Consider the following 20,210-nt stretch of genomic DNA (forward strand, 5'->3'; position numbering starts at 1 on the left):
ACACTGGTATCTTCCTCAGGTGCTCCACAAGAAGAACAACTGACCCCGCACAAAGTAAATCCGACAGTGGCTCACCGCATCCAAGAGAATGTAGTCTGGAGCCCAGCTGAAGGGGCAGAACGGAAACGAGCAACACCCTTCAGACTGCGAACCTAAGAGACATGTCGTCACTCCAACACAAAGACAACTGCACTTAAACCAAAGCCACTGCTACAAGCGACGAGGGACGTGTCCGGTGATGAAAGGGTTAACCCGCCAGCCAGCCAGGTAGAGTCTTAGAGCCTAGGCGGAGAACTCCAAGGCTTGCAAAGAAGAACAGGGAGAGAATTAGAAAAAGTAAGACAGCTCAATATGAGTGGCCAAGGGCGTTAACATCTGTCTCTTAATAATTGATAGATCAATTAGATGCAAAAATCCTGCCCCAGAGTTCTGTCACAGGGCTTCCTGTGTCTAGGATGTTGGAGCAGGATGTAGCCGGGAAGAATGAAGAGTGGAGTCTCACATGGGGCGGCAAGAGCTCGAGAAAAACCCAGGGCGGAGCTGGGTGGCTGCATTGAGCTTGCCTTTGTTCAGACATCTGCCAGCTATCGGGGGTGGGGGCACACGTCTTTAGAAAAACATGGAGGAGTTGCAGTTTGAAGTCAAAAGGCTTCCCCCTGGAACTCACAAATCCCTCCCTCACACATTGACTGCAACGTGGTTAAAGACAGAAGGTGGCATTTAACCCTCGGGGTCCTGACTGTTAGCAGCAGGCGGCAAAGAGGTGCATCAGTAAACACCCTGCATGCATAATGGGGTGGGCTCATGTGCTGGAGAAAGAGTATGTACTGAAGTGAAGAGCTATCCAGAGGCAGGAACCCAGCAAGTGCGCAGCGAAAGGTGCCAGCATTAACTTCCAGAGAGCAAGTTTCAGCACCGCAACCGTGGACAGCTCCCTCTCCAGCTCGAAAAGAGCCGAATACAGAATAGACCTGTGTGATGGAAGTCAAAGGAAGTATTGGCTTCCCTGGAGCTGGGGTTACACGGGCGAGGGATGCGGGGGGGGGGGCGGAAGGGGGTGAGCCACCAGATGCGGGTGAACCTGGGTCATCTGCAGTTACAGCAAGTGCTCTTAACAGATATCTCTCTGCTCATAATAATTATTGTTAATATTCTGTGCAAGGACCCAGACAAAAGTGTGGGTTTGAATCCCGGCTCTATTTCTACAGTCCTGCTTCAGCCGCCTCTGAAGAGGAAAGAAAGGCTTTGTCCTAGAGATGGTAACTCACCTCGTGCCTTGGTGAATGTAAACTGATCCGCTCTTACCCACCTTAGTGTTGGGATCATAGGCAGGCACCCCAACACCAGGACACTATTTTGTGATGTGAGCGTGAGGGTGCCCAGTACCCAGGCAGAGCGCCTCTCGGTGGGACCAGGACAGCATGCAAAGATACCACATGTCAGTGCAAGGGGGGCTTTGCTAGAGCCCATTTTCCACCCTGACAAGAATCCTGTCTGCTGCCGTCTAGTGTCTAATGGTGACATTGACCTTTCTTCGCTGTCAGACTTGCCTCACTGGATCCCAAGGTCTTAACCACTCTGTGTGCAGAGCCTGCCGGCTTGCCCACCAGTACACACTCATGTATAATTCATGGCCCATCACGTTGCCTGACAAATGAATATTTATTAGCTTTTTCATAAGAGGCAGGGTGGTGTTTTTTTTTTCCTTTCTTTGCTACCAAAATTCTATGCCCCAGCAAATGAAATTTGTGAACAAATAGGAAGAAAGAATAAGAAGAAAAAAAAAATTCTCCCAACCAAGTCCATTGCACTGGTAATTTTCCATTCTCTGGGGCCTGGAATGTGTGTAGATGGAGGTGGATTCGGCTTAGCTGCTGCAGAATCTTGCTGACTCGTCCAAAGTCTAAATGCTGCTGTGCACTGCACCCATCACCCCTGCAGGAAGCTCCCCCACATTCCCAGTCTGCTCTGTTTCCAACTGAGCAGGAGTCGCAGTCTCCAGCCCTGTGGACCCTCTGCGTGGCGATCAAGCACACATGGACCAAGAAGAAAGGACCCCGGATGCTGATTGGGTTGGAACCCAAAGCAAACTGTAGGGCTTCCAAAGTGAGCCGCCAAACAGAGAGAGGGCAGCTTACTCTCACACTGAGGGGAGAGGTTCCCACAGAAAGAGCTATGTCTGTCTGCTGGAGGTAACCTGTGTCCTGGACAGAAATCAAGGGACCTAAGACTGTGACACCATCAATGAACCCCTGCAACCTCATGGTTCATTGAGGATGGCAGTGTGGAGGACTCTAAGCACACTTGGGCACACATACATGCACACATGCACACACAGACACACACACAGACAGACACATACACGCACAGGCACAGGCACACACACACACACACACACACACACACGAGGGAGGGGGAAGTGATGGTTCAGTTCGGCTGTGAAGAGTCTGTGGATCAACCACCCTCTTTACCTTGACTCTGAAGACACTTCAGTCATTGTCACTGTGGTTGATGGAGGCAGATAACATGTGTGTAGCCCCTCCTGTGTGCCGGAACCTGTGCACAGCACATCAGCTATTCTACAGTATCTTATCATCAGAGCCCTGATGGAGGCAGCTGCTGCCGCTGCTCCCACTTTAAAGGTGAAAAGACTGAGGCAGATTGAAAGCCACTTGCCAGCGTGAGAGCTGAAGTCAATGCATATCTGACTAACCCCGAGACCCACATGTTCCAAACAACCCTCCCTTGGAATTTAGAATCTGGATTTCAAGGAACAAGCCCATGGACTCCTGTGGAATTCATTTCTAAGGGCCAGATACTTGCTTCATCTTCAAGGGACCCATTTGCCAAAGTGACTGACTATACTTGCTTCTCGGAGCTGCCCCATGAATGCACCAGGCATCTCTAACCACTGAGCCCACAACCATCCTTCACTGGCAGCTCCACTGTGGAGAGGAGGATGTGAGAGGTGAGGTGAGGCTTCACAGGTGAGAGCAGGGCTGGAAACAGGAAGGCAGGATGAAAGAATGGAGATTGTGTGTGTGTCTGTGTGTCTGTGTGTATATATGTGTGTGTATCTGTATGTGTGTGTATCTGTATGCGTGTGTGTATCTGTATGCGTGTGTGCATGTGCATATGTGTATCTGTGTGTGTCTGAGTGTGTTTGTGTATGTCTGTGTGTGTCTCTGTGTGTATATGTCTGTGTGCATATGCACATGTATGTATGTGCACAAAAGCATGTGCTTGTACATGTGCCTGTGTGTCTCTGTGTGTATGTGTGTTTATGTATATGTGTCTGTGTATGTTTGTATGTGTCTCTGTGTACATGTGCATATGTGTGTACGTTTGTGTGTGTCTGAGTGTGACTGTGTATGTCTGTGTGTGTCTATGTGTGTATCTGTGTGCGTATGTGTATGAGACTGTATGTGCCCACAAGCATGTGCTGTGTGTCTCTATGTATGTATGTGTGTGTATATGTATGTGTGTGTGTGCATATATATGTCTGTGTGTATGTCTGTATATGTCTCTGTGCATGTGCACATGTGTGTATGTGCACACCAGCATGTGTCTGTGTGCATATTCCCTTGTATGTCTAAGTCCATATATGTGTACAAACACTGAATGCATGCTTGCTTATTCAGTCACCTGGGCAAATTATTGAGTACTTGCTGGAAAACGTAATTTCAGTTAAAGACAGGTACCATTGAATCATCGGAGCTAGAAGGAGCCTGGAATGAGTGTCCCTGAGCTGAGGTTAGCAAAGGGGACATCAGAGAATGTCCCCTGGAGAGAGAACAGCCAGTGAAAAGGCCCTGAGACAGTCTGTTCACTACATCCTCATGTGAGGTACTGCTCAAACATTCCCATAGGCTACCTCAGGCCTTGGGGGCTCAGTCCCCTTGGGTTTTGTGCCACCATAGTCCTTGGGAAGTCGGACACATGACAAACCATGCTATTTCCTCTCATTCTTACCTTTCATGTTCCCCATGCAGGTTTCAGGAGGGCATTCTGGGTAGGGATAGTTTCAAGGACATTGTTGGTAGGTAGGATGGAGTCTGGGGCTGCGGTCTGACTCAAACTGCACGCTACTCTCTGCAGCCCCCTCTCAGATCCCTCCTGGTCCATCTGTCCCATGAGCAATCCACACAAAACAGGCTCTGTGGCCTCCTCCTGCCCAAGACCCACTTTACACACCTTCCTTTCATCCAGTTCCTCGGAGGTCAAGTCAACCTTCTTCAGCAGTGCAGGGTCCAGCACCTGGAATCGACGGCGGAACTGAGCGAGCCCCATGTGTTCACTGTAACCTGGGGGCAGAGCAGTCCAGTCACGGGTGGGAAGACACAGGCAGCGCTCAGGTCCATCAGTGTTCAGTCAGAGCTGGCTGCTGCTCACATGTTCCCCTGCTCTGGGGGGGGGGGTTCTCTGTACAGACTTCGTCCTCAGCAAGACCTTCTGGGAACCTCTGCACTCTCTCTCTCTCTCTCTCTTTCTCTGTCTCTCTCTGTGTCTCTGTCTCTCTCTCTCTGTCTCTCTCTCTCTCTGTCTCTCTTTCTCTGTCTCTCTCTGTGTCTCTGTCTCTCTCTGTGTCTCTGTCTCTCTCTCTGTCTCTCTCTCTGTCTCTCTCTGTCTCTCTCTCTTTCTCTGTCTCTCTCTGTGTCTCTGTCTCTCTCTGTGTCTCTGTCTCTCTCTCTCACACACACACACCCCTTTCCCTCCAGTGTCCCATAGGGAACTGTGTTTAAAGCCTCTGTACACTGCCCAAAAAGCATCATGCATGCTTCGCATATAATCTATGGGGCAAGAAAAAGTATTGTGCACAGACAGAGGACACCACACACATCACATGGTACACATGTATCATGCACCATAAACATACATACCACACACATCACATGAACACATTATCACAAACACAGCATACTACACCACACACACATTCATACAGACATGAATACATCACATACACACAAACTCATAAACATACACGTAATCACATATACACAGGCATGCTCACATACATGTACACATATGTATATGTTCTAGGATGCCACAGAGCCTGCTATGAGTCAGGCAGCTCTATTTGCTGTGGGGCCTGACTGTCAGCTGTGAACTCCATTTTTTCCCCATATGACATTGTCCATCTCCCTCTGCCTGAGGTGATGTGTGTGCTTGTGTGTGTGCATGTGTGAGTGAGTGTGTGTGTGTGTGTGTGTGTTGACACAGGGTTTGCAGTGACCACAACATGGAACATCAGAGACATCATACAAGCAGGCTGCATGGGACAGCCACCAGGCCTCTGCAGAGAGAGTGGCCAAGCTCAAACCTTTGCAGGCTGTGTGACAGAAGGGAACGGGGTGATTTCAGATCAAACCCAACATGTAAGATTAACCAGTGGCAGACACCATAGGCACGGCTTGCACACTAAACAGATCCAAACCTTCTCCGCTGCATAACCTCAGGTTTCCCACCTCTCTGCCACCCAGCTGCACCTGGCAGAAGCTAAGTGGCCAGCGAAGGCAGCCATGACCTCCCCTGGTGAGCATAAGTTCTGCACCCAGTCTGACTTCATTCCCTCAGACCCGAGCTCTTCTCTCTCCCTCCCTTGGCCCCGGTGACCTTCTGCTGATTGTCCTCTCACTCGCCCGATGAGAGCTGATCCTTCAGCCTTTAGACCTGATTATTGCTCTGCCTCTTCTGGGGGTACCCCTGTCCGCTAAGAGTAGAAAAGACCCCCAGGGACCCTTGAGCTTCTTGACTCTACAGCAAGGGCACAGACCCTCACGCCCTCAAACGATGACTCATTTGGAAAAGTCTACTCTTACCCTGACAGATGTGGAAGGCCAGGCCTAGCCTTTTAGAAGACAGAAACAATTCTGGAAGCTACATGGGCTTCAGAGTCAAGGAGACCCGATTCACGGTCAGGCCCTGCCTTGTCCCTGCAGTGTGACCCTGAGTAGTCTGTCAACATTTTGAACCTCAGTTGCTTCATCTGTAAAATGGGAGGCAGATGCAACTTGCTCAGAGCACATAGTGGGTGTTCCTGTCCTGTGGCTGCCTGGTACATAGTGGATGCTCCTGTTCTGTGGCTGCCTGACATAGAATGAGTGTTCTTGTCCGGTGGCTGCCTGGCACACAGTGGGAGTCCTCAGGACAAGGTTTTCTATTCCCAGCTGTCTCCTACCTGCCCTGTGCAGTCGTAATGCCTCCAGGATATGAGAGCCTGCGAGTTGAACCCTCAGTGCTGGGATGTCCAGAGCTGTGGGTTCATTGGCTACACCTTGGTCCCCACTGGTCTGTGATGGTGATGGAGTCCTTTGCCCAGCCTTGCTTTCCACTGTGGTTGGCACAAGACAGTGGATGAAATGCAGCCGAGACCTTCTCAGCAAGCTAATAAGAGCATCCTGGAATGGAAGCAGACAGGGAATCAGAGCCATTGTCTCGGGGGGTGGGGAAGCGATCAGGCATCTGGACATTCCCCAAACACACATTCAGCCTGTCAGGCACATCCTTGGGGACCTGCTATGCTGCACATCCTCATATTTACTGGTTTATGCTCAGGGAAAAGGGGGGCCTTTATAACAGCACCTGTAGACACAGACAGGGAAATTGAGGCATAGCAGAAGCCAGTGCGGGGCCCAGGTCACCCCAGTAGAGTGGTTACCATGACTGGAAACTAGGAAGTAGAGATTTGGAGTTTATATTCTGTTAACAGGTAAAGGAAGCCTATATACATCAGTGCTGGATCCTGTTGCCTGTATCCCACCCCCTCAGCAGAATGAAGGAAAACCCTCCTGTGGTATTTCGGGGGCATGGTAGAACTAAGCAGCCTGATGGGGTGTTGGTCCAAGGTCACCCGGAACCTAGCTCACTCACCATCTGCAGCTTGATTTGGGCACAGGGAGCTTTCCTCTTCACCGCAGCAAGGCTGCTGGCAAAAGCCCTCCGAACCACACGACTCCGGTGCAGAGCCTGCTGGGAGGTTCCCTCAAGCCCGGCCACCGCCCGGCACACAGGAGGCAGCTTGGCCCGGGTCTGGAAGAGGCTCTGCAACTCCTCCCTAGTGAGGAAGAGAGAGGGGGTTGCAGGAGACTCTCTGGGAAGCTCACCCATGTGGGAGCAAGGCATAGGCCCCTCTATTCACAACACTCCTGTCTGTGGAGCCTTTGTCTCAGAAATGCTGGCTCCTTCCTCGGCAGCTCTCTCCTGCCCTGTCTGTGAGCATCTCCCTCCTGGCAATCCACAAAGCCTTCCATATCCTGAAGGCTCGGCCATGTTAATTATCCTGAGAACAGGCCAAGTACGCAATAGGCACTAACTGCTCGATTGCACAGGCCAAGTATACAGTAGGCACTAACTGCGTGATTGCACGGGCCAAGTATACAGTAGGCACTAACTGCGTGATTGCACGGGCAAGTATACAATAAGCACTAACTACGTGATTGCATAGGCCAAGTATGCAGTAGGTACTAACTGCATGATTCACTGCTACACGGTAATAATGAAGCACCAAGGCTCACATTAAGCACTCCCCCCCCCCCGGTTTTCCCACAACTGGCCTCTTCCCACATGCGTGGTGAGAGTGCCTGACTCCCTAATGCTCCCTCATGAAGCCAAGCAGGCTTTGCTCAAAGGCAGAGATACAGAGATACAATCTAGGTGTCCAACAGAGGGAGGGACGGAGGATTGGATGAAGAAACGTGGCTTGTATCACAATAGAATTCTTCTTAGCCACAATGAGGAATGAAGTCAGGCCACTTGCACAAGAGTAGCCGTCACGGAAAATAATCACATTAGAAGACCCCTGGTCCGTCTCAGGAAGACAGAGCCATTGCTTTCTCCTGTCTGTGGATCCCGGACTAGATACAGACATAAGGACATGTGTGTGCTGATTGCAAGACAGGAGACTCAAATCCCTCTGGGAGCCAAGAGCGGTGATGGTGGGGGAGGGGCGGCGAGGTAGAGAGAGTGAGAAGGGACCCAAAGCGCACTGCATGCCACCCCGTGGTCACCATCCAACCCTTCAGATAGAGCGACCCACAAGGGAGCTGGGAAAGAGCCTCCACATAATCCTTCGCCATAATTCTCAGTAATATATCAACGTTTCATTCTTTCTTCCTTTCTTCAGAAAGAAAAAAGGCAGCTGCTGTTCCAGTGGGCGGAGCTGCAAGCCTGGGACCTGGGACCTGCCCAGTGCCACCAGCTCTATCTCCCTGTGAAGCATTCAGAGATCTCTCCTCACTATCAAAAAGCTCAGGGTCCACTTCAGCCACAGCCCTAAAGGCTCGTTATCCAGACCGATGTGTGCTGGCTCACAGGAGCCTGAGGTGCTTAGATGAACTAAAAGCATGAGCCCACGGCAGGATCAACAGAAGCGCAGCACACAGTGTGATCAGAGCAAGGACTGACCGGGATGTACGGTATCAGCATTAAGAGCCACGAGCCTAGGGTAGAGAAGGCAGGTGCTCCCAAACCCAGCCCCAACCTGACGTGTGGGTTCCGTCCACTGCGGTGGATGGAGGATGGAGACCTCTGCCTTTCCACTCCTCATGTGAACTTGGGCAGGTTCCATGTCCTCTCCAGGCTATACCTTGAGGAACACAAAGCCTTCAGAAAGCCCTTAAGTCTGTCAATGGAGCCCTAGAAACCCAGACACAGTCCTGGTGGGCTCACTGAGACCCTGACTACGGATCCTCACCCTAAGATCAAGCAGGGACTTTTCTTTCGGTCACCAGGGTTAGGCTCTGTAGGTGACCAGTGGCAACAAGGTCAAAATGTTCTTTTAGATTTTTTTACGTGGTGGGTTTTGTTTTTGTTTTTATTTTGAATCGAGGTTTTGCTGTGAGACCTGACTGGCCTGGAATTAGTTATACGGGCCAGGATGGTCTCAATTCACAGAGACCGACTTGCCTCTGCCTCCCCTCCAGAGTGCTGGGATTGGAGGCATGCATCATCACACCTACAGGACATTCTAAAAGGATTCATGCCCGGTGGCGCTATGGCTTCTGGCTGTTGTTCTCGTGCTAAGTCCCAAGCTCACCCAGTCCGTAAGTTTGTCCCACCGTTTCCTAACTCAATACCCCCCATTTGGCTTCAGCTGCCTGGTCTCAGAGAAGGGAGGGACTCTACAAGACCCCAAGGCATGCACAGAGTCTGCTACACCCCAGGCTTCTCCTGAAGCTACCTGCTGCTTTACATCGTAGAAGTCTTACAAGAAGCACGCAGGTGTGGCCAGCACCTTCACGTCTCAGGCTGTGGTGCGAAGGCCCAGGGTTTCTCGTATGAGCAGGAGGGCAGTGAAGCAGAGTGCACACAGCCCCCGTCTGAGAGGCAGAGCAGGCCTGCTAAGTCTTCTGCGGGGTGTGGCTTTGACTTTGGTGTGAAGGAAGCCATAGGAGAGAGCGTGACTGCTCGCTATCACTCCAGTATCCTAGATCCCCATCCGCTAACTCTCCTTTTGCCGTATTCCCAATCCGGGTCTCTGCAAGAGCTGTGAACTCCCATGGCCTTCTGGGTTTGGGGTTTCCATGAACTCTGATCATAAGACCCTGAGATGCTGGTAGCTTCCCTGAGCGTCAGGTGGGTTCAAGCTCTATCCCAACTCTGCCAGGAGAGACGATTGGCCCAGTGGTCAAACGCAAGGAACTTCACCACTGGGTACCCGTGTTTCCTCATCTGCACAATGGAGGTATGGATGTAACGTTCCTCCGAAGCATGATGGGACAGGACGCAATGCGCAGTCAGCACACACTCCTTCCGGATCCGAGACACGAGCCCCTCCCTCTTTCCCCGCGCTAGGCTCTGCCCCAGTCGGTTTCCAGCGCCGGACTTGAGATGCACGTACCCTCACAAAGCAAGCGTTTTCTATTAACCTAGAAGTGGAGTCTGGATTGCTACAGGGCCCCACACCAGTGCTTCTGGGACGAGCCAGCCGGGAGTGCAGAGAGCTTTTCCTACTGCTACAAAACATATCATTTTGGTTTTATGAGCCCCCAGGTTCTAGGATGTCCATAAAAGTTACTCCAGGCACATCATCTCTCAGATGCTTAATGAAAGGTGGAAAGCCAAAAATGCGGAGACACAGCTTTTCAGCTGTGAGCTGACTCCCCTCGAAAGCCTGCCCTGCACTACTGCTGGGTCTCCTCTGCCCCAGGGGAGACATTGTGCTACCGCAATCGGAGTCGTGGCCTTCGTTCTGCGGCAGACAGAATGTGGTTTCTAGACTGCCCTTGTTGCTTACTGGGTTGCTGCGGAACCGAAGCAGCCTAAGGATCAATGCCCCTGCCCTATCCCACACCCAGGTTGGCTCACCTTTTTGACTGCTGCAGGATTTGAGGGGCCTCCAGGGCTGCAAGGTTGGGTTTGGCTCTTCGAAGCCAGCCCGTGAGGTCGTAGCGCACAGGGTCCCTTCCCAGCTGGTGGAAAAGCTCACACTGAAGGGGCTGCTCACAGGTCCTCATAGAGGGGGGTTCTGGAATAAGATGGTAGTGTGTGTTTTTTTGGGGGGGGGGTCTGTCAGGAATTCTTGCATGCTGTTTGCATACCCTACCACAAATTTTAAAAATAGTTCATGGATTTCTAGATAGATAAAGCAGTCTGTTCCTGGTAAACACAGTCTCCACATTTGTGAAATGCATACATTACTTCCAGAAATTAAAAAAAAAGTTATTCCTTTTTGTATTCTTAAGCTGCAGAAACCTATTTGGCCCAAACATCCCAGAACACACAGTCTTTGTGAATTTCCTATATGTACCCAGCTGTCACCTGGGTATGATTTACATCAACTTTTGTTTAAACCAAATCACATTTTTATAAGCACATTCATTTTAAGAGAAACACTTGACCATGAGCCTGATACGTACAAGCACCAATTCTTTTCTGCCATGCATAGAGATAAGTATCTGCTAAATACCTTAAAATATATATCCATGTGCAGACTAAAACGGTCTGAAGTGCTGTGAGTCAAACAAAGGCAACATTGGGAGATGCTGACGCCAGATTCTTGGATACAAAAGACAGGATCAGAAACACGAATGACTTGGCCTTGGGGTTAGAGGGAATGCAGATTGCCTGGAATGTATTACTGTAAGAAGGAGCCAAGCCACAGAGTTTCTGAGCCTTAGTTCCCCGGTCTGCAAAGTGGGGCTTAAATAATACATACTTTCCAAGGTGGAGAAGGGTCAAAGAATGTATAAAACATTTAGATAGCTCCCGGCACATGGGACTCACACTGCCAACACTGCACTTCAGCTAACCTTCGGCTGATGCTTCAGATCACAAAGTGATTGTCTCTATGCTGACTGTTCAGTGTCATGCTTGGCATATGGATTGTCAGAAGCATTTGGGATGGATGCATGCATGCATGCATGGATAGGTGGATGGATGCATGGAAGGATGGATTAGTGGGTGCATGGATGGATGGATGGATGGATGGATGCATGGATGCATGGATGCATGGATGCATGGATGCATGCATGGGAGGATGGATTAGTGGATGGATGGATGGATGAAAGGATGGATGGATGAATGCATGGATGCATGGAAGGATGGATGAATGAACGGGTGGTGGGTGAATGGATGGATGAAAGGATGGATGGATGGATGGATGGATGGATGGATGGATGGATGGAAATTTCTGAGAGATGAAGTCTTATCCTGTAATGTTTCAGTCCTTCATTATCTCTCCCATAAGGCTGGATCTCCAGGCAGGGTCTTTTCAGCCCTTTCTGTTCAACGGCTGGGACAAAATTCATAGGATATGACTATCCAGGGACACAGACTCCCTGGGGATTCCTCCACCTTAGGCTCTGTGATAGTTTGAATGAAAATGGCCCTCCTAAGTTTCATAGATTTCAATACTTCATCACCAGGGAGTGGCACTATTTGAAAGGATTAGGAGGTGTGGCCTTGTTGATGTGTCACAGTGGGGCTGGGGTGGCCTTTGAGGTTTCAAAAAGTTCATTCCAAGCCCAGAGCCTTTCTTTTCCTGCTGCCTACAGATCCAGATGCAGAACTCTCAGCTACTTCTCCAGGGCAAGATCAGCCCGAATGTCATGTTCCCCACCATGGTGACAATGGGCTAAACACCTGAAACTGTAAGCCACCCCCAACTAAATGTTTTCTTTGATAGGAGTTCCCTTGGTCATGGTGTCTTCTCACAGCAATAGAACAGTGACTAAGGCAGGCTCACTAGCCCGGGGTAGGACACTCAGACATAATACCCATTCCAGGGTTTGTTTCATGAGCTCAGAGCTTATCAGAAAACTCTAGAGGTATAAACATCCTTTTACCAATATGTCTGAGTTACTGTGCCTATCATGGCCCATTTAGGACAAAGGACAGAGTCTCCTCCTGGGAGAAGAGGGCCTTGGAGCATCCTGCTCAGAGTATCTGGGATTGGACAATCAATGGAGCCTATTGGAAGAAAGGTTGACAGACATCAGTGGGTCCCTTTCTAGCCTAGTCATGCCCTACAGGGGGGTCCTCTCCTTCCAGCCCTACCTCGAGTCTCTGTTGCTTTAAGGTCTGGACTGAGACAACACTGCATTTGCAAATTTCATTTCTTTGGATCTGCACCATTGAGTTTTCACATATTCATCAAATTTGTGTCAAGAACCTAAGCACCTAATCACACCAGAGTGGCTCTTGAGGGGACCAGCCTGGTTCTCGTTGCCAAGAAGCTGGTCCACCCTGAAATGGGTGTGCCTGATGCAAAAGTATGTGATGTCAGATGTCTTATCTGTCCATCCATCCATCCATCCATCCATCCATCCATCCATCCATCCATCCCAAATGTTTCTGACAGTCCATATGCCAAAGAGTAAATGTGTGGGAGACAGTAGCACAGATACCATGGGGTGTTGTTTTACACAGGTGATGGTCCCCAAGAGTCAAAGAAGGCGAGGAAGTCCACCCATTGTACTAGGGTGTGGTGGAAGAATGCCCTGGTGCACGGAACTGACAGTACACAGTCCCTGGGGCAGGGATGCACATGGAATGTTTGAGGAGCAGCAGAGCGACTGGTATTACTGTGTTCTGCTCCATTTTCATGCTTACAGCCTGAGATGGGGTCCTATATTTTTAAAAAGATCTTTTAACTTCATAATTTCGGAAGCTAGAGGTTTAAACAGCGTGATGTGGGGGTTCTATGGGACCTCCATAATTTTACCATATTGTGGCAGGTATGTGTGTGTGTGTGTGTGTGTGTGTGCATCCTGGAACTGCACGTGCTCTTGCAATCCCACTTTATGAGCATTACAATGTGCACACAGGTAGACTATGTTAGTTACAATGTACACAAAGGCAGACTATGTTAGTTACAATGTACACAAAGGTAGACTATGTTAGTTACAATGTACACACATGTAAACTATGTTATTAATATACAGGCCTACCTCACAGGTGTATGTGTGTCGATCGATGTAAACATTGTATTTGACCTGACTTTTTTCCCTCTGTATTCAATAGAAGTTAGCACATGTTTGTGACCTCCTGAAACAGACCCAGGCATTGTGCTGGCCTAGGAGACAACTCAAGGCCCTTCCTCACTGGCATAGACAGATTCTCAAGCCAAGGCAGGACTCAGGTCCCATTCCCACCCGCACCCCCCTTACCTTCAGCCCCAGCCTCCTCCTTCTTCTTCTCAAAGGATGCACGCAGACGCTCAAGTACAGTGCTGTCACTGGAGCCTTCCACCCGGACTTCTTCATCTAAGACCCAGAAGAGGCCCCCAGCATCCTCAGCACCTCTTCCAGCTGGTAAGTGGACCTGGTGGGAGAGCAAGTGTATGCTGAGAGTCGGTTCTGGGTATCTCTTTCCAGTCCTCAGGACTAAGCATGTCTAGTGGGACCTGTAAACCTGTTCAGCCCCGGCTCTCAGTACTGAAGCCAAACACCTCTGCGAAGGGTCTGAATCCTCTACGTCCCCATCTTTTAACTCCTGCTGACCTTGGACAACCTACTGTACCCCTCTGAGCCCTGTTTCCTCATGCTTAAAATGGAGCCTGGAAAGGTCTTCCCCAGATGCCTTGGGCATTTAAGAAAGGTGTGCCTGTTTGTAATTCCTCCCCAGACACACACAGGGAGCTGGTGTGTGTGCATAGCCAGCCTGGCCCCATCTCTCTCTCTCTTAGAAGTCTTGGTATTTCATTATACTGAGATCTCAGGGAATAAATTTAAAGAGACAAGCACTCAAGGATAATTTTAGAGAACATGAACTTGAGTCTATCCATAGCAGATATGGAATTTTAAAGCCAGCCATAGCAACCTTCTGGGAAATCTGTGGGTTTGCATGGGTACACAAGGGAGGCCTGGTGAGGTCTGAGTTGGCACAAGAAAACAATGGGCTGAGGAGTGATGGGGACATGGGGCATGGTAACATCAGCTAGCCACAGGGTGACTGAGGCAGCACTTGGTGCTCTCAGTGCTGACTCAGGGGCTCTGGTGGCCTTTCTATCTCAGAAGCTGAAGAAGGCAAGGGACACATCCAAGGTCCCATGGTGAGTCCCAGGGGCAAAGCCTAGAGGGCTCTTGGACTTCCTCACTGGGGTGAAGGCGGACAGCTGGCTCATCCTCAGGAAAGGAACCCACAACTCAGGGCCCTCTGACCACTCACTACCCTATCCTGGCTGACCCTTCCAGACAGACGGACAAGAAAGCCCTGTAGCGAGGATAACTCTAGACCTTCTAACAGGAGGCTTGGCCCAGAGCCTCTCCCTAGACTTATGGAGGAGGACACTCCGCACAGGGAGTGGGGCACACTGTGACCAGCGGGAGCCATGGCAACCATCGTTGGTCAGCAGGAGACAGGATGGAGTTCAGCAAGCCCTCCTAAGGTAGAAGAAGCACCACGGGCAGGATGCTTCTGGTCACACTCAGGGACAAATGCTCTCTGTACGATGTTTCCGTGAGGTTATGTCTCCTCAGAGAGACATGCTGTGCCCACTTTGGAGAAGGGCAAAGTGAGGCTGAGAGAAGCAAAAGGGTGGTCTTGAAGGAATCAAGGCTGAGCCTGGACTGCTCCGTAGCCTCAGCACTTCCACACCAAANAAAGAAGGGCGAGAAAANAAAANNAAAAAAAAAAAAAAAAAAAAAAATCAGGGTCACAGGTCAGCGGCAAGGGTGAACTGAGGTACCCCTCAGCAGGTTCTAGTATTGAGAGAGATGTCCGTGTGTGAAGCCTCTCCCACAGACACCTGTCTGCCTCTGAGGTCATTTCCCTCCCTCAGGCCTCTGCAGCCAGCATCTTCAACAGAATCCTGATGGCTTCAGGTGGGAGTTGCTGCAGCCCCTGACCAGGCCTCTGATCAGCTCACACACGTGTGAGTTCTTCAGGACAGAGTGTCAGGTCTTAGACCCCAGGGTGTTTCCATGCCCACGCCCCACACCCATCAACATCTTTAACCATCCCTGGGGAGTCCAGGTGCACAGAACCTGGGCATCGCAAAGCCTTACGTATACTGCTGTACCATGTCTGAGAGCCCCAAGTTCCTGGGTCCCTTCTTACCTGAGAGGGGTTCTGATCCACTACAGCCACTGTAGTTCCCGGGGAGGACTCTGGGAGGTCAAAGGGTACGGGAATGCCTTCCTGAAATTCATGGGAAGTAACCATCAGTCCCCTCTGTGAGCTCGGTGGTCGGAAAAGGGAAGGAAGGCTCCCCCGTCTTTCAGTTAGTTTTAAAGTTGTCGTGAAATATGCGTGGACCCAGAAGTGGACCACAGGCTCCCGTGTCATGCCCAGACCAAAGAGACTTGTGGGCAATAGCAAAAAGGTCTCTGGTGCCAAGGCTTCGAGGCAGTTGATTCTATAGACTATATACTATCCCCAATGAAAACAGATATACAAGTATCAGTCTCAATTTGTCCATGGGATGAAATCATGGGTCAGAGAAGGTGGTTAAGTTGTCTAAGGCCACACAGCCAATCTGCCAGAGTTAGAGTCAGGCTCTCCAACCCACACAATTACTTATATCTGATCCATGTTGGCTGAAACCAAGGGAATGACTGCAAGATGGCTGCTTCTATCACCTGCCCCCGGCACTCGCTGGAGGAGCACCTGGGGCCCCGTCCTCATTGTCACACAAGGTGGTCATCTCTCTTTGTTGTCTACTGGGGCTTGTGCACTCCTCGGTGCTGATGGTTTGAGTGTCTCCCTTCGGACGGAGCATATAGCTGTAACTCTGTTAGCAATGGGTGCTGTCCTCCAGAGAGAGCGCTCAGCCTTGTGTCTCTACACAGCAGCAGCTCCTGAGGGGCTGTCTGCACCCACGCAGAGATAGAGGAAGCCAGAGCAGGAGCAAGGTGCTCTATAGGTGACTCAGGCCACCTGGGGTAGATCTCCACCCCACCTGTTTGGCCTCGCCCCTGGGAGGCCCAGCCCAGGTGACACACACCTCTTTGTATCTCTCCAGAGTAGAGACAAAGGTCCTGTGGTAGAATAGCAGCTGCAGACGTTCCTGGGCATAATTGTAACACAGCTCCTCGAAGGTGGCTGCCCGGTCCTTGCCCTGGTGCCGGGGATTTTGAAAGCCTGGAGTGTCGACCACCATGATGGAAGCCATAGACAGATGATGGGAGGAGAAGGACCTGAGGAGAGAAGAGAGGGGCTCCGAGCTAACACAGAGTCTGCGAAGTCAAGCCTTCCCCGTATCAGAGATGGAGGAACTGGGGCAGCATTCTAAGTGGATTTGGAGATCTGGCTTCAAATCTTAAGCTCACCGTTTACAGGCTGTGGGACCCACTGAAGTTCACCCCAGACAAGTAACTTAACCTCTCTGAACAGGGCTTTCCCCAGCTGTTAAATGGTGACAGGGATGAGCTGGTCCCCTGCTGCTGCAGTAAAGGAAACAGGGTCTAAGTGTCAATGCCAGCCCTGATGTGAGGCTTTCAGGAAACATGACTTTCCCATCAGGCCCCCAAGTCAGAAGCCACCTGATAACGTCCCTCTCTTCCCCGGGGCACACTACAGTTGAGAAACCATTTTGTGTATGTTTTATAGAGTCTTTTTTCCCTTAAAGCTTTCACCTCCTCGGATGTTTCCAATGCTTCTGTCAAGGGTGAACAGCCTGGGCTATTCTAATCAAAAGACAAGATGGGATAGAAAAATTCTGAAGCGGTCCCTAGCGGGCCGCCATCCCGCTCTGCAACAGAAGGGCTGTGTGTCTCTGGGGAGCTGTCTGACCTCTCTGATGCTCAGCTGTGAGATGATTAAAGGTAGAAGCTTTAATCCCAAAGGCTTCTGGGCTGGGAGAACAGACTTTACAGCGTGTCCATTGCTGCGACTACGCAGCTTGCCCTGTGATTGGTGCTCAGCCAAGTCCTCAGCTCTCATCACCGCGGGCAACTTCTGCAGTCAGATCTAGGGAGCATGCTTTGAACCTCAGTTCTCACTTCTGTTTGTAAAGATTTTTCTATCTATAAAGCAGGGTCAAGTGGGACAGCCGCCACGGAGACCACCATGAGAAGAGGGTGAGCTTAGAGAGGCAGGCACTTGCTAGAGCCCATAACCACCCTGGTGACCTTCTTCCTCATCAAAGCCTCCTACTGTAGAAATGCCGGCCTGCTATCCAGGAGAGGTGGCCTTTCTGTCTCAGTTCACCCCCCAGCTCTGAGCGCAGCTCGCCTTCTAGATAAGGCGTCTGTGCCTCTGATGGATGGTAATTGTTCAGTCAGAGATAGAGGGAGTTGATTCCAAGACCCCAGTGACTGGAGATCCCGGCTGCTGCTCACGGGTTGCTACGCAGCAGTTCATCCCTTAACAGGATTCAGAATCCTAATTATGCGGTGAGCTCTTGCAGAGAGGGGGACCCCCTCCCTGTGTTCCCCATGGGCCAAGCTGGAGCTGCTCGGTGGGTTTCTGAGGAGGCTGGGCTCAGGGCAAACCTAGACTGCCACCCACAGGCTACCCTACCATTCTGCCCTTCTTATCCTGACACTCAGCAGAAGAAGCCAGAAAAATCGATGACAAGGGCCTCTGGAAGACAGCAGTGGATGGTAGCATCTTGCTGGATGACTCCTCCCACCCCGCTCCCCACCCCCACCCCTCCCTCTGTCTCACCCGCACAGTGGACTACTGTGAGCAGTAAACACCACAAGGCAGGTCGAATCATTGTGGCCATCCCCAGACCTTAGCAGCTGTCCCTAAATCTGTAACTTTTATTGGTGTGTGTGTGTGTGTGTTGAACATGTGTGTACACGTGTGAGGGCTATGTAAGGGGTGTGAACATGTATGTGCATGTGTGTGTTGCATGGGGTGTGAACATGTGTGTGCATGTGTGTACATGTATGGGGGTGTGAAAACGTGCACATGTGTGCACATGTGTGAGGGGTATGAACATGTGTATACATGTGTGTGCATGTATGCACTGTGTGAGGGGTGTGAACATGTGTGTAAAAGTGTGGGGTTGTGAACATGTGTGTGCATGTATGTGCATGTGTGCACTGTGTGAGGGGTGTGAACATGTGTGTACAAGTATGGGGTTGTGAACATGTGTGCATGTGTGTGCACATGTATGTGCATGCATAATGTGTGTACATGTTTGTATGTACATATAGAAGCCAGAGGTCCTTGTCATGTATCACCTGCCATTACTCTTCCCCCTGTTTTTTGAAGCAGAGTTTCCTCGCTTGCTGAACCTGGAGCTCAGTGTTTTGGCTCACCAAATGATCTGCCTGCCTTCACCACCACCACCACCACCACCCCCCAGCGCTGGTATTACAGATGTGTGCCTCCATGCCTGGCCCTTTCAGGTGAGTGCTAGGCTCTGAACTTTGTCCCTTTGGCTTTACTGGGAAGAACTTGGACCACTGAGCTGCGCTCTCAGTCGCTGCTATTGGTGTTTTCACAGTGAAAGCTTATTTCAATGAATTTCTTGCTTGCTTGCTTGCTTGCTTGCTTCTAATCTCCCGAGGACATGGCAGCTTTAGAATTGTGAGAACCAGAGAGGTAAATGGACTTGGTGAAGTCACACAGCCAGGATGGGATTTAAGCTCAGTTCTGCCCACCTTAGAAGCTCTTCCTCTGTTCAAAATATGCCACCCTGCAAGATAGCCCTGGTTTGTTCCCACTAAGCGCTGCAAGAGGCCTGGCCTCAGGCACACAAGAGCACTGTTACCTGTTGATGAGGGAGACCACAGCCACGAAGAGTTCTTGGTACAGACCAGAGGCCATCCCTTCCACACACTCAACCCCTGTCATCTTCAGCCCTGGAATGGGGAGACAGAAAGAGATAGGTAATTGGAGGTCATGACCTCTCCCAGGGCCAAGGGCATCGATACCAAGTAGCCAGGGTCACCAGAGTGAGAAGACACTCACTCTGTGCCCAAATAATGTGCCCATAGTTTAAGGTCAAAGTACATACATCCATGGTCCATATTATTTTAATCTATGTCTCCATTAAGAGGCTGGGTGTGCCCTGAAGTAAGGAACCATCTCAGGATGGGGCACAGCATGGAAGCTGTCCATTTGTCTTTTTTTTCTCTACAAGCAGTCACCGGTTCATCTTTGACTCCATTGCTTCACTCCCAAGATTTTACTCAGATGAGAGGATCTGAGAAACAGGGCAATCTGGCTTCACAATGTCCTCTGATTGTTTAAATTGGCCAGAATCACTTTGTTGTGATAACTTGGCCATCCAGGCGGAGCGAATAGCCAGATAACGGGACTCCGTCCATGCAGAGGCGCATGTCAGGCACAGAGCAGTGGCAGACAGCAGCAGAGGGCTCCTCCCCGGGGCTAGAGGACTGGAAAGCCTAGCAGGCCTCAGATGTGACTGAGCACAGGGTCACAAACACGTTTCACTAAAGCAGCTGGCCTTGATGAGGCTGTGTAGGGGAGAGTGGCCAATCACAGCTCTTGACCTTCCACCCAGTTTCCTTCACAGAATTAGAATCCATTGCCCCTCAAGACAAATGCTTCTGCTTGCACATTCTAGGCAGCCTGCCCACTGCTGCTCTCAAGCCGTCCCTATCCCTCCTTTATCTCCATCCCCACCCTGGGCTGTTGCTAGGCAACCCACGGCCTCACAGTATTGATCTGAGGCACACAAGTCACCTGTCTGCTTAATGTCTGTCTCTGAGACCTTTGCTGGACAGACCAACTCAGACTCAAGCAGTGCTGTCTGTCTGTCTGTCTGTCTGTCTAGAGTGTGTACTTTGCACCTGTCTTTCCCACTCGTGCTATAGGGAAGCATCTGTGTATGTGTGTGTGTGTGTGTG

At 50.5% G+C, this 20,210-nt stretch overlaps 1 protein-coding gene across 2 annotated transcripts in view; it reads right to left on the minus strand.

Moving 5' to 3' along the window:
* The window catches only part of Myo18b (myosin XVIIIB), a 209,404-nt gene that overhangs the window by 135,883 nt on the left and 53,311 nt on the right, over positions 1-20,210 (minus strand). For both annotated transcript variants that reach the window (XM_029533813.1, XM_029533814.1), the window contains exons 14-21: positions 19,109-19,199; positions 16,388-16,580; positions 15,502-15,582; positions 13,611-13,764; positions 10,309-10,468; positions 6,874-7,057; positions 6,182-6,401; positions 4,195-4,304 (exon numbers count right to left, since the gene is read on the minus strand). In XM_029533813.1, the coding sequence (XP_029389673.1) occupies positions 4,195-4,304; positions 6,182-6,401; positions 6,874-7,057; positions 10,309-10,468; positions 13,611-13,764; positions 15,502-15,582; positions 16,388-16,580; positions 19,109-19,199 (1,193 nt within the window). The remainder of the gene's footprint in view (positions 1-4,194; positions 4,305-6,181; positions 6,402-6,873; positions 7,058-10,308; positions 10,469-13,610; positions 13,765-15,501; positions 15,583-16,387; positions 16,581-19,108; positions 19,200-20,210) is intronic.

This window comes from Mus pahari, chromosome 23 (genome assembly GCF_900095145.1).
Source record: "Mus pahari chromosome 23, PAHARI_EIJ_v1.1, whole genome shotgun sequence".
NCBI lineage: Eukaryota > Metazoa > Chordata > Mammalia > Rodentia > Muridae > Mus > Mus pahari.